We start from the raw sequence: 17,605 nt of genomic DNA on the forward strand, positions 1-17,605 counted from the left end.
AAGCCTCATGGCCTTCATCTATTGAAACTGCTTTTATTGCCACTCTCTAGGCCAGGGATCACATCTTGTCTTGTGATCTGTGCAGCACCATCGAAATTTCTAGAGCTCTAAGGGACTAGGACAAAAGTGCTGATCCCTTTCAATGCATTGCAACATCCAGTCCCAGTCTTAGATTCCTTCCCCAAGGCAGTTCCTCCTCTGACCTCTAGCTGGTCAGTGCAACACTTGGCTAAAACATAGATCATGTGGTTAGTGGTGAATTATAATTGTGCTGCCCTATGTCTGACAGGATATGTTTACACTGTTTTAAAACCCATGTTAAGTCTCAGAGCTCAGGTCTACAGACTTGGGCTCACGATACATTACTAAAAGTAGCAGTGTAGCTGTTTGGGCTTTGAAGCTTGGGGAGTGGGGTGGATTTCAGAGCCCAAGCCCAAATTTCTGCATAGCTGTTTTTAGCATTGCAGCATGAGCCCTGAGAGCCAGAGTTTGTAGACCTGGGCTCTGAGACTTGCTGCCCTGCTCCCACTCAGCTAGCTCGAATTTCCTGCAGTGGGCTGTGGTGAGCAAGAGCAGCTGTATGAGCTGGCTTCCTAATCACCTGGGGTTCACACATGGCTTGCTCTCTGCTGCATTGATTGCAAGTGGGGGGAGAAGTGGAAACAGTGATCAGCTGGTGTGGGAAGCGGAACAGGCATTTGCATGTGCTGCATCACAGAACAGCCCCAGTTCTGATGCAAATTAGGGGGTGGGAGTAGGGGGAAATTACTGCTTTCTCCTGGATGTGATCAGCTTTGGCTCAGCAAGGCAAGTGTAGTTTCCTTGCCATCCACCCCAATACTCTCTTTAACACTCCTTCCTCTCTGCACTGTTCTTCATTTCACCCCTAAAACTGCAGGGTTTTGTCTAAGCTGGAATTGCTTGCAAGCAGCTGATATTGGCAGCAGTGTAGGGGAAGTGGCCAGGGACTATACAATAAGGGCTCCTGCAGCAAGGTGGTGCCAGTATACTCCCAGTAGCAGAGCTGCTTGGATGCCTTCACCCTTTCTGTGGAGGAAAGGCGGCAGTTGGGCTCCGTAGCTGAGATTCCAAACACTCCCATGCCATCCATCCAAGGCAATTGAACGCCATGTGGACTGCTACATTGGAGCCTTTTGGAGGATCCCTTAAACCTGAGGTGCTGGTGTGGGGAGCGGAACAGTGACCTGGCCCAGCCAGCTTCAGCAATAGCTAGGTGCATGAATAATATAGTGAGTGTAATCGTGCAGGCCAGACTCAGATTTCCTCCCTTAGTGCGGTGATTGGTTTGTGCAGCTTTCCACAGTAATGAGAAAGGGAAGTTGAGAAATTACATGGCCACTGTTAGATGGGGGCAACAACCTCCTCATGCAGCTAACTTTAAGCCATTTCCTACTCTAGCTCTGTATAGCACTAGTGATGCACAGCAATGGTTTTTTTGGTGTCGTGAAGGGGGGTGGATATTGAAAGTTGCTCAACATGCTTTTCCAGCTTGCTGCTCTTTCATTAGTTGCCCTGGCGACACACAGGGGGCTAGGTGTTAACTCTGGGAGCCTGCGTTCATTCTTGGCTTGCTCTGCCAGTTAGACTTGAAAACAGGTTGCCCTAGGTTCACTCTCCAGAACTGAACTTTCTGTGTAATTAACCCCCTCAGATTCTTTCTGAAACACCCAATAATCCTTGGTTTATAATTATCTGCAGTTCCTCGCAATGCTGGTGTAACGCCGACAGACCCCAGTTGTCGGCAGGCAGGATTGAACCTGGGGCCTCTGGAGCTTAAAGCATGCGCCTCTACCGCATGAGCTAAAAAGCAACTCCCTGTTACCTAAGGCTGTAGAGCAGACTTATTTTATCTCTCTCTAAGTGGTCTCAGTGCCACTAGATGGGACAGAACACCCCACCCAGGAAATGTGTGGGTTACACTTGTACAAAACCCCCTAGCTTAGAACTAGAGCCACTTGAGACTCTTCTCCCTTAACCCCCCCAGGCACCACATCCTCATGTGATCGGCACAGACTATGCACAGCAATAAAAAGCTAGAGCTGTGCATGAGCAGAGCTTTTCCCTGAGCTCTCTGGGCCTCAGATCTGGGGCGCTGGTTCAGGCCCGCGTCATGCTGTCAGCAGTTTCGGTGGGGGCATTAATGGAGCCAGGACCGGCTCCAGGGTTTTTGCCGCCCCAAGCGGTGGGGAGAAGGAAAAACAAAAGCTGCAATCGCAATTGCGATTGGCGGCACTCGGGCGGCAGCTCCACCGCGCCGCTTTCTTCTTCGGCAGGAATTCGGCGGCAGGTGCTTCCCTCCAAGAGGGACCCACCGCCGAATTGCTGCCAGACAGCCCGAGGTGCCGCCCCAAGCAACTGCTTGCTGGGCTGGTGCCTGGAGCCGGCACTGAATGGAGCTGATCACAAAATCTGGGACTGAAGCACTTGAACTGGGCTCAGTCTTCTTGCTGAGCTGACCTTGCTTTGACTGACTGTGCAGGCTAGCAGCTGACTTCCTGGGTGGGGTTCAGGGTAGAAAAGTGGCTCTCCTTGCCTGCCTCTGCAGAGAGGTGTGTGGAAGGGGAGAAGGAAGGCGGCCCAAAGGTTCAGTAATCTTTTGAGCTTACTGAAGCAGCAGAGGCCAATCCCATTAGCAGGAACCAGGTCAAATTGCTGTCATTTCCCCTTGACTTGGGGAAGGGGGTGGGAGGAGAAGTTGGTTTGCCAAGAAGGAAGGGGAAGAGGGTTAGACGTCCTCTGAGGGAAGAGGAGAGGTCATGTGACTCCTGTCTGTGTGGCTGAACCTGGCTGTCCCCACAGAAAGCCAAGCTGCAGATTCCCTAGGAACACAGAGTGCTGCCTGGTGCTGGGAGTCCTGACCAACCCTGGCTTTGAGATGAGTTTTGCCCTGAGGCAGCTTGTGCAGCTGCAGCAGTAAATACTATTGCTGAAGCTGGCTGGGCCAGGTCACTTTATACCAAAAAGTAGATGGATGGATGGCTGATCCAGGCAGGTTACAGTAACCTCGGGTTGGCTTGGAAATGCTGACTGCAGCACCACATCAGTGGGGGTGACAAAATGGGCACCACTGAACTTGATGGTGTGTGTGGGGGGGAGCATTTCAAATGCTTACAGTGGAAATCAATTCTGCTCTTGACTCTAATGCAATCTCTAGTTTTCCCCATGCTCCTTCTGACCTGATCCTTCCCCTCTCCCCTGGCTGCTGCTGCTGTATCCAGAGTAGTGACTGAGGAGGACCTGAGACTCTTTTGGGCAGTGGGAATTGGGGGGGAGAGGGGGAGGCAGAACTGACCATGAGGAAGGTGCTGCTGAGAGTGACTAGCTTGCTCTGCTTATCAGGCTGCCATTCATATCCACCGAGAATGTGGTGGTGGGGTATTTAGTGATGGGGAGGGAGATCTAGAGCAAGGTGTGTTCGGGGTTTACCATTCGCATCCTGAGATGCAGCTGGGCTCTCCAGTTAGTAGGATCTGTCAGTAAATTACCAGCAAGGGGGCTTGGCTGCTGCCCTCACCCAAGGCTGAGTAGGGAAACCCTTGCTGGCCCCTGCACAGTGCGGGTGGGAGGGGAGGCTAGTGCCATGACTCGGGTTCTGATTCCCACAGTGCTGGGTGCAGATACAATGGTCTGTCCGGGTGGGTCTCAGAGAGGAAGCTGGCCAAACTTCCATCTGCACCACCTTTCCAGTCAACTCCGGCTCCTTGAAAAGAGGCGGAGGGAGTCCGCGCACCTCCCTGTGTGTAATCTTGCCCTAATGCCCAGCATCTGAACTTGGTCAGTCACTGCAGATCTCAATGTACTTTGCAAATACCCTGGGCTTTGAGGCTTCGTTAGTAAGTCAGTGTGTTTAGCCTCTCTCTACTCAGAGGGGAAACCACTTGCCTAAGCCTGCAGAGCGAGTTGCACAGCCAGGCTGATAGTCTCCCATCTTTAACCCTGGAGAAGCAAGTGCAAACTCCAGATCATGGGCAGCAATCTTGACTGACCTGTGTTTAACCCTCGTGTCTTTCCTTTGCCAGTTGAAAGCAGAAGTGTCCATCGTGGTCCGTGACCTCATTCGGGATTATGACCCTGATGATCAAGACAAAAAGAGCATCCAGGATGCATGGGACTATGTGCAGGAACGGGTGAGTCATCGAGTGAGGGATGGTGAGGAGAAAAGACAATGCTGGATGTGGTGGTGGGGTGGCAAACATTAGCAGCACCTCACTTTTGTCCAATGCCAGTCAGACTGAGAGTAGGGGAGGTGCTGGGTAAACTCTAGCAACCCCTTATCTTGAATGCCTCCCAGCCTGTCTCATGTCCCCAACTATTCCAGTCCTATGCACCCCCCTTCAGTGCTGACATGCAGCCCTTATGCCCTCCAGCCTCCTTGCCAGTGGACTCCAGGAATCCTTTCCCTAGCCAGTTGCCTTTTGTGTTGAATCTCTCTGTTCACGGATTTCAAGACCAGAAGGAACCATTGTGATCCCCTAGTCTGACCACCTGTGTAACATCGGCCACAGAACTTCCCCAAAGTAATTGCTAGAGCAGAGCTTTTAGAAGAACATCCAATCTTAATTTTAAAAATGGCCGGTGATGGAGAACCGACTATGATCCTGGGTAAATTGTTCCAGTGGTTAATTACTCTCCCTGTTAAACATTTCTTCCAGTCTGGGCCTGTGGCTCTTGCTTGGCATTGCTCTCACCATGCTAGTCTCCAGCTGCAGCACTTGGCTCGTGCACTAGGAAGCTGTTACTGGAAAGGACTTCCTTGTACTCATTCGTGTTTGTAGAACTGTGCCTGTTGAGGAGGGGAACCACACTGGGCCCTGCCATCTGGCCAAGCAGCACAGCCAGCTGTACAGGGTTTGAGTGCCTGCCTGCTGAGAGACCATGTTGGCTGCTGCTCTCAGGCAAGGCCGTGCAGCTACCTGACCCAAAGGAGTAGGGGTGGAGAGTGGGTACTGCATAGTAGGTAGGACAAAGGGGATGTGAGCCTTACTCTCCAGAGGCACTCCACCCCCACTACTTGGCACTCCTTTATCCCAAGACTAAGCTATGCCTTAATACTCCACTGACACCTTTTGCTGGGATTAACTTCTTGGTAGTGAACTAAACTGAAGGTTTAATGCCAGGCAGCCCAGCTGAATCTGTTGCCCTACTCCCTAGGGGGTAGTATCTTATCTGCAGGTGCCAGCATTGCTGGGAGCCATCCAGCTGCCCATGGGTTCTGCTCTTGGCATCAAGGTCACTGTCTGAGCAGCTGATGGGGAAAGCTAATGTCCTGGTTCAGCATTCGGGCATGCCAGAGTCATGTTTGCATAGCTCCAGTACTGTGATGGGAGCTTTGCAGGCAAACAGGAGAGTAAGGGCCCTGCCTTTGAGAGCTTGCAATCTAGCCAGGATAAATACAAACCAAGGATCAGGAAGGGATGCAGTAAAAACAAGGGACTCTCTAATTCCATGGCTCTTGTTTGTTTCAATGTCTATGCTTTCTGGAAAGAGCATACTCTAAGAGGTTTGGCTGGGAGAGTGGAGGCATGACCAGACCAAGTCAGAGAGGGGGTTCCAGGCATAGAGGAGAAGGAGATAGGACAAAAAGAAAAAAGGGTGAGCTTGAGGAGAGCCATGTTGGCAAGAGGGCAGTGAATCTGAATGTGTTGGCTCCCCCAGCAGCTGAAATGGGGCAGTGTTGTATAATCAAAGCATAAATGTGGAGGCAAAGCACTCCTGACTCCAGGTGTCTAAATCAGCCTCTTAACGTTTCAGTTTTCATCCTGACTATTGGGGATTGACACTCCCACGCACCAAAAAGCACTTCACATGGTCTATGGGGCAGATGATGATGGAGAGTCACATTGTGTAGGTCTCCATTTGGATGCTAAAGGAAAAATCCAAGCCACAATCTACCATCATAGTCAGGCCTCTTTGACAGCCTTACAGAGGACTCTCTGGGCCATGGAGATGGAGTCCCCTGTCCTCCTTAGAATCCATTTCGGCAGTAGGGAAGCTTGCATCCCCAAAGCCTGTCATGTGAGTAAACAGGAGTTAAGTGTCTGGGATCCAATTCTGTTCATCAGCACTAGAGGCCCTGTGTGAGCATGGGAGGATGTGTGTCACAGTGGGTATTGAGTGTGGAGCATCTCTGGAATATCACATCATTGCACAGCTCGCTCATGCTGTCCAGACTCCAAATCTCCTTGCATTAGAATTAGCTCCTCCTGGGGACTTTTTTTAGTGGAATTAAATGTTCCAATTTGAGTCTTAAATATCAGTTGCTGGCTCTAAATTGGAGTCTTTACATTGTTCAAGCACCAGCTCTGACATTTTCAGGACTCTCCACTTCATTACATTGTCACCTTGTTTAATAAATAAATCCAATTTAAGCCAGAGGACTTGCTAGGCCAAGCATCTGAATCCCTCCCTGGCTTCCACCTGGTGAGCTTCTGGTAACCTTGTAGCTCAGATGTTATGGTGGATGCACTTGGCGACTGAATGATGTGTGTTGTGTATAAGACAACCAACTAGACCATAAATTCTGATGTATGCGGCCTTGGGTAGACCTCATGGGGGAATATGCTTCCCACTGAAGCCATCAGCTTTCCATGTGTAGATGGAGGCAGATAATTGTCTGGCTCCAGAGATCTTTTTGCAGATGAAACAAAATTTCTCCCAGTCCTGTTTCTTCTTCACCACCCCTTTAGCCCACACATTCTGTTTTGAAACAGCTGACTCAAGCTGTTTCCATGCATCTGAAGAAGTGGGTTTTTACCAACAAAAGCTTATGCCCAAATAAATCCATTAGTCTTTAAGGTACCACTGGACTCCTCATTGTTTTTTCAAGCTATAATTGATGACTAGAGGTGGGTCCAAAGTTTTGGGTAGACATGGTAGCAGGTGGGCTCCATCTTGTGGTGGCCAGCTGTTACTGTAGCACTTAAATTTCAGAGGCTGAAGATCTGGGCAGAAGATGAACCTTGCATTGATTAACAGAACTTTTTTGTCAGTTAACTTTAAGGTTGTTACTTTGCATGTTCTTCAAAATGTTCTGGTTTCTTACACCCAAGGCATCTAATATTATGGAAATGGCACACTTAAGGAGAAGATCAAGTAAATATTCAGTCTGTACAATCTCCAGTAAAAACATGTAAAAATACTGCTTAACTGTGTCCCCTATGTGGTCTACAGATTTGATTCCGGGCAGGGATTACCTTGCCAACATAAAGGCCACAAAGTCTCTCAAACTCCCCAAGCATGCCCTCTGCCATCCTCCCGTTCTCACCCATTATTAGCCAGAAACCTTGCCATCTTGCCCTGCTGCATTTTGTGGTAGCACCCTTGCATTCAGCACCTGGCTTTGTTATGAACAGGGGGTAAGAGGAGGTCTGTCGGTGAAGGATAGCCTCTCTTTTAAAAAGTACAGGGGAAACTAGTAAAGACCTGAGTTACACAATCTTGTGTGACTCTACACCAGTACTAGAGGGTTTTGGGGGTCTTTTTAAGGGGGGGGGAATGGGTGAGCCAGAACACACTTCAGATACTATCACTCACAAAGTGACAGTACCAGAATGCCTTACTACGAGTGTAGCAGCATGACTTGAGCCCTGCTCTAAAACCATACAACTTGATGGACCCCTAAATGTCTGCCTGTGCCTTCTTCCTAGAGGTGAGGCTCATGAAAGCTAACATGCTCCAGCACACTAGCTGCTCTGCATGCTGGTTCTTGTAGTCTCTGTCTCTTACACCTCTGGATTGAAGATGGGAGGCTGCAGTTTCCTCTCTTTAAACACATTAGGTGTGGCCCTCTAACTCATGGCTAGCTGCCAAAATGGCCCTCAGGTAGGTAAAGTGTGGATGGGTGCCTCTGTTCTAAATGGTTACCCCATGCACACATACTTCTGATATGACCTGGGATGCTAGAGGCATGTTAATGTTATGGGGGAGAAATCAAAATCCAGCCCTTGCACTTCCCATTTTGTTGCCTACCTGCAGTAGATATTGCATGGAGAAGGCCTGTCCCTACCCGCTGTCAGCCCCTCCCTCTCTTTTTACCAGCCAAAATATCTGAAAGAGAATAAATGGGAATGCTTTCTTTGCTCTTAGCTCACTTGCTGTGGCTGGACTGGGCCACAGAACTGGACGGAAAATGAGATCCTCCTGAACAAAAGCCTGACATCCTACCCCTGTTCCTGCTTCAATGGTTCAGTTAATGTCCTGCATAACAGTGGTTTCTGTGATACCGCTACTAATAAGACTGTGTCAGTTGCTGACTGGCCTGTTTATACAAAGGTGAGTACTTGAGCCTCATGGGACCTGCATGGGAAGTGTTCATTGTGTGATTTCCCTGGTAGTATTCTAAGAGAAGTTAGAGACAGAAAACTGTTATTGAGGTGATCTTGTCCTTAGACTCCTGGAGACACTGCAGAGCCCTTCTAGGATACATTTTCAAGGGCTTGGCCCTGTTCCCTCTGAAATGTCCTAAGCAATGGGGTTTCCACCCCTTCTCTGCTGATGCCATTCTACAGCCTGATAAATCTCACTATCATGAAAGTCCATGTCATTTCATGGTTCAGAAGGAGAAACAGGAGCCGTTCCCTTTCCCAAAGGACATAAGAATGTCTATACAGGGTAAGACCAATGGTCCATCTAGTCCAGTATCTGGTCTCTGAAAGTGACCAGTAGCAGAGCTTCAGGGGGAGTGTAGAGAACAGGACAATTGAAGTGATCTATCCCGTCTTCCCCTCGCACCTTCTGGAAGTCAGAGGTTTAGGGTTGCCTCGAGCACGGGGATTACATCGCTGACTATCTTGGCTAATAGTCCTTGATGGACCTATCCCCCATGCACTTATCTAGTTCTTTTTTGAACCTTGTCATACTTTTGCCCATTGCAGCATCCCATGGCAATGACTTCCAGAGGTTAATTGTGCTTAGTGTAGGGAAAACTACTTCCTCTTGTTAGCATTAAACCTGCTGCCTATTCATTTCATTGGGTGACCCCTGGCTCTTGTTATGTGTAGGGGTAAATACTTCCTTTTTCACTTTCTCCACACCATTCATGATTTTATAGACCTATATCCTACTCTCTCCCCCCCCCCCCCCCAATCATCTTTTCTAAGCTGAACAGGCCCACTCTGTCTCCTTGTATAGAAGCTGTTCCACACATCTAATCATTTTTGTTGCCATTCTCTGTACTTTTGCCAATTATAATATCTGTTTTGAAATGAGGCAACCAGAACTGGAGTGTCCATTGTATTCAAGGCGACAGTATTCAAAGCATGGGTGTACCTTGAATTTATATAATGGCATGGATATTTTCTGTCTTATCTTCTATTACTTTCCTAATAGTTTGTAACTTTGTTAGCCTTTTTGACCATTGCTATGCATTGAGCTGAAGTCTTCAGAGAACTATCCATGGTTCTCTTAAGATCTTTGAGTGGTAACAGCTAATTTAGAACCCATCACTATGTGTGTAGCTGGGATTATTTTTTCCAATGTACATTATTTTGCACTTATCAGTGTTGAATTTCATATGTCAATTTGTTTCCCAGTCACCCAATTTCATGAGATTCCCTCTGTAACTCTTCCCACTCGGCTATGGACTTACAAAATTATTTGAGATAGTTATCATCTGCAAACTTTGCCACTTCACTGTTCACCCCCTTTTCCATCCCATGCACAGGTCCCAGTACAGATCCTTGGGGGACCCTGCACGCGCGCGCTCTCTCTCCATTATGAAAACTAATCATTTATTCCTACTGTTTGTTTCCTATTTTTTTAACCAGTTACTGATTTATGAGATGACCTTCTCTCCTGTCCCATAACTACTTAGTTTTCCTTAAGAACCTATGAGGAACCTTTATTATCAAAAGCTTTCTGAAAATCCAAGTACTGTATCAGCTGCATCAACCTTATGCACATATTTGTTGACACTCTGATAGCCTGATGAGGCATGACTTCCCTTTACAAAAGCTTTGTTGACTCTTCCCCAACAAATCATGTTTATCTGTATCTGATAATTCTGTTGCACCCTTCAGATGTTTGTAGACTCTTACCCTACTTCCCCATGTAATTGTTTCCCTCCTAGGGCTGCATGAGTAGCGTGCAGAGCTGGTTACAGGACAACCTTGGCATCATCCTTGGAGTCTGCACAGGTGTTGCTGTCATTGAGGTGAGTCTCCACTACCCGCTGCACTCTCTAACCTAAACATTGGGTCACTTTTCTTCAGGCTCTGGAGACCTGGCCAGGGTGGGACCACAGCTCTGATGCTCATTGGGATGGGTTCAAATCTCCAACAGCCAACGAGAGTGCCCTTCAAACTGAGAATGTTCAATATCTGTAGGTTACTGATTGGATGGTGAAACTAACCAAGTACTAGCTGCTGTTCTGGGAGTGTCTCTTGTCCATGGTCTTGCCAGTAGTCTCAGTTAGTGAAATCCTAATGATACCCATATAAAAGGCTAAACCAGAGTGGCTAAGATTTTAAGACAACTGTTTGTGCAGCACGTTGTATGCTGGCTGTTAACAGCCCATTCTGGCAGCAGGACCAGCTGTCTGCCTGTCTTGCACTTGGATCACCCCAGTTACCACAACATGCTTGCTTTTCCCGTTGAGCCTGCCTGTTTTCTGACACTCTCTCTCCTTTTTCCCAATGCTTGTTTTCCAGCTGTTGGGGATGGTGCTGGCCATTTCGCTCTGCAAGAACATACACAGAGAAGAATACAGCAAAGTACCCAAGTAATGAGTCTTCTGACCCTGGAGCTACCCCACCGCAGAGGCACAAACAGAACATTCCTCCTGCCCTCATCCCCCTCAGACTGTCCCATCACACTGACCATTACTCCAGTGAGATCCCATTTCTCTCAAAACACGAGGAACTGTAGTGGGGCAATACAATATGAATCTTCTGGTGATCAGGGCCCTGGGCAGCCCCTCTCCTGTCTCTGGATAGTTCCTACTCTGTGAAGCGGGCCACTTATCTATCTTACATCATATGATCTGATCAACCTGAGAGGGCACAAAGTTTTCACTGCTAACTGCGTGTTTAACAGTCTCCTTCCCATCTTTATTCCCTTCCAGTCCATCAGACCTACAATAGAATAATTCCCCACGCCACCTCTCTTCACCACGTGAGCTGGGAATCCAATGAACCAGCAAGAAGACTGAGGGCTTGGCCTACTGGTGATGAGTCACCCTTTGGAGTACATTGTGGGTGAAAAAATGCTTCCCTTCCGATTAGCCTCACCTTGTCTTCTTTCTGCCCTTGCCCCCATCCAACTCCGACTGAATCTGAGCCTACAATGTTCTAGACAGACACCCCTGGCTCCCCAAAATCATTCCTCCCATTTTTGGAGTAAACCAAACGCTGCCTTCCATGTAGCTCCCTTCCCCTTCTCATTAGATTAGAAGCCTCCTGGAAGGAGCCATGCCCACCCATTCCAAGTATGGCCCATCCAGCAGCTTGTGATGTCATTGCTAAGCTGCTCTTGGAACAGAGGCAGATGGGTTTTGGGCTTTGCTAATTTCATAGCCCCTTCTTCCATCCCTAGTCCTCCCTTTCACTGGCTCCTGTTGGCTCAGTGGCACTTTAGAGACTGTTGAATATTACAGGTGTCTGTGGACTCAGCCCGGACTGGCTCTGCTGGGCATGTTCTTGGGTTGCCAACTTTTATAGAGGTGATGACTAATTATTTTTCCAGTATGCAATCTACGATTGTTAATTCTTTGTTTTTAATTATGATGTTAAGACAAAGGCATCTGTATCTTGATTGCTGGTCAGGGAGGGACAGCTACCATTGGAGTCCTGGTCGTGGGGTATAGGGAAGAGTTTGTCCATGTTTGGATTGCTGATTAAGTGCCACGGGGCCTGGAATCCCTCTCACTGGTATCTGTATCATGGGCTTTAAGGGGAGTCGCTACAGTGGGTATCCCAATAGCTGAATAGCTGGCTCCACACAACAGCTGATGGTTGGATTGCAGGCTCCATTCTGGGTGAGGAAATGGGGTGGCTTGGTGCCTGGACATCTGGTTGTGTGTGCAGTGATGATGTCGCTGCTAACAGACCTACAATATTCAGAGTACTAGGTTCCATTCACCCTCCTCTTCTGGCCCTGCCGCAAAACCCCTGAAATGGCCAGCTGGTGACTGCAGCTCTGGTCTTGCCTAGTGACCCTTGCCTGCTGCCCTCTTGGAAACTCAAATGAGGTTGGGGTGTTCATGCCCCTGGCGCATGTGCTGCCCAATTTTGGGGATCATAAAGGGACAGGTGACACCTACCAACCTCGGACATGTTGGCATCTCTGTAACGAAGGGAGATGGATCTGGCGGTTGTGCCGACTGTGGCCAGCAGCAAGGGGCAGCTCTAAAGTACCTTGGGTGAAGAATTCCCTCCACCCATCTCCCAAAAGGAGCTGGCCTGGGGCCCCCAATCTCTCACACTGGCATAGGAGGCTTGGGGAGGGATGGTCCTGCAGTGGTGGATGGAAGTCATTGCTCTTGCAGGGGAAGGTGGGGGCTACTTTACTTGGCCTGTGGAGGCATTTCTAGCTATAGAATGTGATCCTGGTCTTGGGTACAGGTGCCTGGTGGTGAGTCTGCCTTCAATAGTGATGTGTGCCATGTATCAGGGTTGCATGAAGCCCTGTGCACTGGCTCTCCAGGCATAGTCTCCAATTCCAACTAAAGGGGTAGGCTGGCTGGCTAGCTGCTCCTCCCTTGGCAGAGAGTAAAGAAGTGCAAAAGCCTCCAGGGGAGTAGTAGTCTCAGCAGTGGGCCAAGGACTGAATGATCCATGGAGACTGCACTTCCCTTTCACCCCAGATGCCATCCCTCCAGGGAAAGGTAACTATGTAGGCAGCTAGCACTGGGGAAGGTTGCTATCGCATTCCTAAGGTGATTGAGTCTTTCCTGAACCCCCTCCTCTTTGTACAGATCCCTCCAGCCTGACGCTTACAGGGGCATCGCCTTTTTATTGCTCTGAAGTGAAGCTAGCATTTCTATAAGCATCTCTTATAGTAACTAGAGGTTTGTCCCCAAAGGTGGCTTATTTGTTGGCATCTGAACTGGAGAACAAGAGCCATACGCTGAGCAGAAAGGAAGTGGAGCCCCTGCTGAGCTTTTCTTTGTCTTTTAGGAACCTCTTCCTACTGGAAGAAATGCATGTACAGATCTAAAACATAGAGAGTATTTCTGCAATAAAGAGATTTGCTTAAAAAACACCACAACCCAACCCTTGTGCACTGCGATGTTTGCTCTGTCCTTTCTCCTTTGTATAAGAATCTTGTGATGGAGGCTTGGTGATGTGGTAAGAAGCACCTGGCATTGACCTCTTCATAGGGCAACAGGGGCTGCCAGAGAGGCCTGCCTGTGAGAAATTACTGGTGTGGTATTGTGAAAACATCTCCTCCCACTGTTTGGAACTTTGGGTGAGGGGTGCTTTGTGTTCACTAGAAATTTGGTGTCCTCTTTTTTTTTTTTTTTTTTTATTAAACTCATGCCGTTGCAGTTGCAGGCAGGAGACATGTCTTGTTTTCAAGGCAATTAGTGTGTTCAGGGCTAAATAATCTCTGGGGCTGGAGGTACTTGAATAAGCGCCACTTAGTTTAGCCCAGGGTGCTGTCTGTATTGCGTTAACAGAATCCAAGAGTTATAATTCCTCCAGTGAATGTGTGTGCTTTTGGTTATTGACCTTAGAAGGCCTCATCACACTATTCCCACAACAACCATGGAGGCCTGAATGCTTCCTTCTCACCCAGCCACCCTACCTAACCCCAGATTTCCTCAGTGTCCTTACTCCCAGTCCCCCTTGCTCATAGGTGCTGACTCTATGGGTGCTCTAGGGCCTTTAGAAAAAAAAGTGGGTGGTTAGCACCCCCCAGCTGCCTTGTGGATCAGCACCTTCCCCCCACTGCCTCTCATCTGCTACAGATCAGCTGTTCAGCGGGGTGGGGGCAGGGCCTGGGGTGAGCGGGATCAAACACCTCTCAGGAACTGAGGAAGTCCACACCTATGCTTTTGCTACACTCCACACTTTAAGTGAGATCTTTCACTAAATGGAGTCATCAAGATGAGGAGGAGGGTGAGAAGCTGAGGCAGCCATAGTTGTGGTCTGTTTGGAGCATTCTCATTACTTCAGTAAATCAGCACATCAATTGAGCTGAGTGCTCTAGTTACAGAGAAGTAACCTTGTAGTGACTATGCAAACCACTCCACCTTGGATAATCAGAGTTCAGATAATTGTATAATTGAGAAGTATGCAGTTATGAGCAACAGGTGGAGTTCCCTGTATGAAGGTTGAGACAGTGCATGTCACTAAATGCACACACGCATACATAAAACTGCTTTCCAGGGACCTGTGAGCCCTCGCAGAGCCCCACAGCCACCTGTCACGTGGAAAAATAATAAATGCTAAGTATTGTAGCACTTTACATGTTCAAAGGACTGTACAGCCACAAACTTCACTAGTTGTTGACATCCACGTGAGGGGGGTTGGTGGAACGAACCCTATTTTACAGAGGAGGACAGTCCAGGTGGATGAAATGATGTCAAAAGATCAAGTGACTTAACTGCAATCATACTGTGACCCCTCGCTCTGCCACCAGCTGGAACCCAGGAGGCTTGATTTCCAATTGATAGGGCCATACCAAATTCACAGTCCATTTTGGTCAATGTCACAGTACTAGGATTTTAAAAATCATTAATTTCATGATTTCAGATATAACACTGTGAAATGTTCAGATTTAAGTAACTGTAGGGGTCCTAGCCCAAAACTGGGTTATGGGAGGGTCACAAGATTATTGTAGGGTGGTTGTGGTATTGCCACCCTTACTGCTGGTGGCATGCTGCCTTCAGAACTGGGCCACTGGAGGCCGGTGGCTGCTGGTAGGGAGGCCAGCTCTGAAGGCAGCGCCACTGCCAGCAGCAGTGCAGAAGTAAGGATGGCATGGTATAGTATTGCCACTCTTACTTCTGTGCTGCTGCCTTTAGAGCTGGGCCATTGGCCAGTAGCCGCCATTCTCCGGCCACCTAGTTCTGAAGACAGCACAGAAGTAAGAGTGGCAATACTGGCACCCCTGTACAATAACCTTGTGACCCCCCTCCCCACAACTCCATTTTGGTTCAGCACCCCCAGTTTGAGGAACACTGGTCTCCCCTGTGAAATCTGTATAGGATAAAAGTATTGTACACACAAGACCAGATTTCACTTTGTGACACGTTTTTCACAGCCGTTAATTTTGTAGGGCCCTCCCAGTCGACCACCCTTCTTCTCTTCTCTGCATATTACAAGACCCAACGTACTGTTTGGAAACAAAACTATTTACCCTAAGAGGTCTGCTTTAGTTGTGCTGGGGCCAAGACTTGCTGTGTCCCCTCCACTAGTCTGTACTCTTGGGAGAGGGTACTGACTGCTTCCTCCTTCCCCAAGCCCTATCCCTGTTGGTTGGTATACTGAATGAACTGAAAGCTGTTTACTCCTCTTCAAGTGTTTGACCACTAGAGGGCAGTGCATCACTATAGCAAGTTTAGGACTGTATGGTCCCTATTGCTGCGGTATCATCAGAACCGGCTCGTGCCTTGGTGATGGAGCTGATGACGGTTTCTTTAGCAATGGAAAGTATGCAGCAACCTTTAAAGCAGACTTCATATGCAAATTAGCCTAAAAATAAACTGCTTCTATTGCACTGTCAACTTGTTAGATTGGAGGTGGTTCCTGGACTTCCCCAGTCTCTGATGGTGAAGGCAGCCCACAAGCATATATTGCCTGTCTGCATGGTCCACCCCCTACTGTGCTTTGACCTCCCTTCCCTCACATCCTCCCACTGCAGATAAAGCTGTAGGGGGTCTCCTCAGCTGCTGTCTCCTCTCTTCTTGAAGCTATGGAGGTTGCAGCATGCAGGGGAAAGAATGGATGTTTCCCCCTATAAATTCCCCTATTGCCTCAATGCTCCCCTTCTCCCTCTAGTCCTGTATGGTACTGATCCTGTTGCAGGAGGAGTGTTGTGGATGGGTTGCTGCCAATAAAACTTGCACCAGCTCAGTTTCCGCTGCAGCTGGGAGCAAGTGACAATTCCTCAGCTCCTGTGTGCACAATACCATTCTTCCTGCAGAGAGCATGCTGCTCTTCCAGGGATGCACGTGTGGCTGGTCCAAACTCCCAGCTCTCCTCCAGGAGCAAAACTTGGCCATTTTCATCATGGTTGCTGTTGGAACCAGGAATGCTTCAGCTTCTTGAGAACTGCTCCTCCAGCCGGCCTCAGTCATTTCCACCTTCAGGGCAAAGGCTTCCTTGGTGCTGTTCCTGTCCATCCATATCAACTGGTAAATAACAGGGGAGCCGAGGTGGAATGGACCCTGGCTTTACACCTATGTGCTGTGAGGCCTGGCCAATGTGTGATATCTCACATACGCTGCTCTGGCTGGCCTCTAGCAAAATATCCTCAAGAGGTCCCTGGGATTGAGGCAGATTCCTATGTATTGGCTGCCTCTCTTCACGGGCTTAGTAGGTGGGATCTCTCAGAGCACCATCAGGTGCCTGAAGGATGCTATAATTTAATAAAGCTGCCAGTGACCAAGCTGAAGGTACCATGACCCAGGGTGGCCCTAAGTAGAGCGGAAAGTCCCAGCAGTGTCCATCGCTTTATGAAATGGAAGCACTGTTGCTGCAGGCGCTGGTAAGTAAACCTTCATCTGCACAGGCACAGGGGCCTGAAAGTTGATATAATTGACCTATGGGGAGATTTTTATCTTGCAGGTTAGGCAGAGCTGGAATGGGAAGTCTCCACCTACTAGTAAACCTACAGTGGATTTGAGTAGAGGACTTTTATGGGTGATTAATCCTTTCAGAACTGACTAGGATATCAGCCAATGTCACCAAATCCTTAACCCAGACGGGCTACCATGTTGGCTGAAGGGTTGGTGGGACTTACGGTAATGTTTGAACTCTCTCCCCACTGTTGGACTGGAATGGGGCTGTGTACAAGGTGAACCACACGGCTTGTCTTGGAAGGTGCACAGAGAGGAGGAGCAGCAATTTGGGCCAAGCCCAAGAAACGGGGGGCAAGGGGGACCTGAGGGCTTCCCACAGATGCGTGTTTTTTGTTTTTTTTTTTTACTGCCAGCAGCCATCACTTTAACCCACAAACAGAAAACATCTCAATTGCATGTGGTCTGGATACCTGTTGGCCCCAAAGACTCTTGGCTCCGCCGCTGGGGTTTTGTTGTAGGGGAAGAACCCCAGCTGCTAGCCAGGATTTCTGATTGGAATCTTTGGTCAGATTGATACTAAAAACGCTTGCTGGTATGAGGTTGGTTGGAGGGGTAAGGTTTGCCTGTATAGCTTATTTGGTTCAGGGAACTGGTATAAACTATACTCAAGGGTTCTTTTAGGTTGGTACAAGCTGTGTATCTACTAGGGGCACTTGCTGGTACAGCTATACCCCAAAATCCTTTTTTAATGGACAAACCTTTGGGCCTTGACTACCCTTGGCCAGGCCTGTGGAGAGCAGCTCTAGACAGCTGAGCTACCTGTTCTGTTTCACAAAATGGGAGCTGGTACTTTCATACTCAGTGCCTCTCTTGTGGGCAAGCCTCAGTCATTGGCTTCCA

At 48.5% G+C, this 17,605-nt stretch overlaps 1 protein-coding gene across 1 annotated transcript in view; it reads left to right on the forward strand.

The window, feature by feature from the left end:
- CD82 (CD82 molecule) overlaps positions 1-13,218 on the forward strand; it is a 68,004-nt gene extending 54,786 nt beyond the window's left edge. Inside the window, exons 6-9 of the mRNA XM_024214561.2 lie at positions 4,041-4,148; positions 8,107-8,292; positions 10,088-10,171; positions 10,668-13,218. Coding sequence (XP_024070329.1) covers positions 4,041-4,148; positions 8,107-8,292; positions 10,088-10,171; positions 10,668-10,742 — 453 coding nt within the window. The 3' untranslated portion in view covers positions 10,743-13,218. The remainder of the gene's footprint in view (positions 1-4,040; positions 4,149-8,106; positions 8,293-10,087; positions 10,172-10,667) is intronic.
- The last annotated feature ends 4,387 nt before the right edge of the window (positions 13,219-17,605 follow it).

Source organism: Terrapene carolina, unplaced genomic scaffold (genome assembly GCF_002925995.2).
Source record: "Terrapene carolina triunguis isolate 2854851 unplaced genomic scaffold, T_m_triunguis-2.0 Scaffold96, whole genome shotgun sequence".
NCBI classification, from domain to species: domain Eukaryota; kingdom Metazoa; phylum Chordata; order Testudines; family Emydidae; genus Terrapene; species Terrapene triunguis.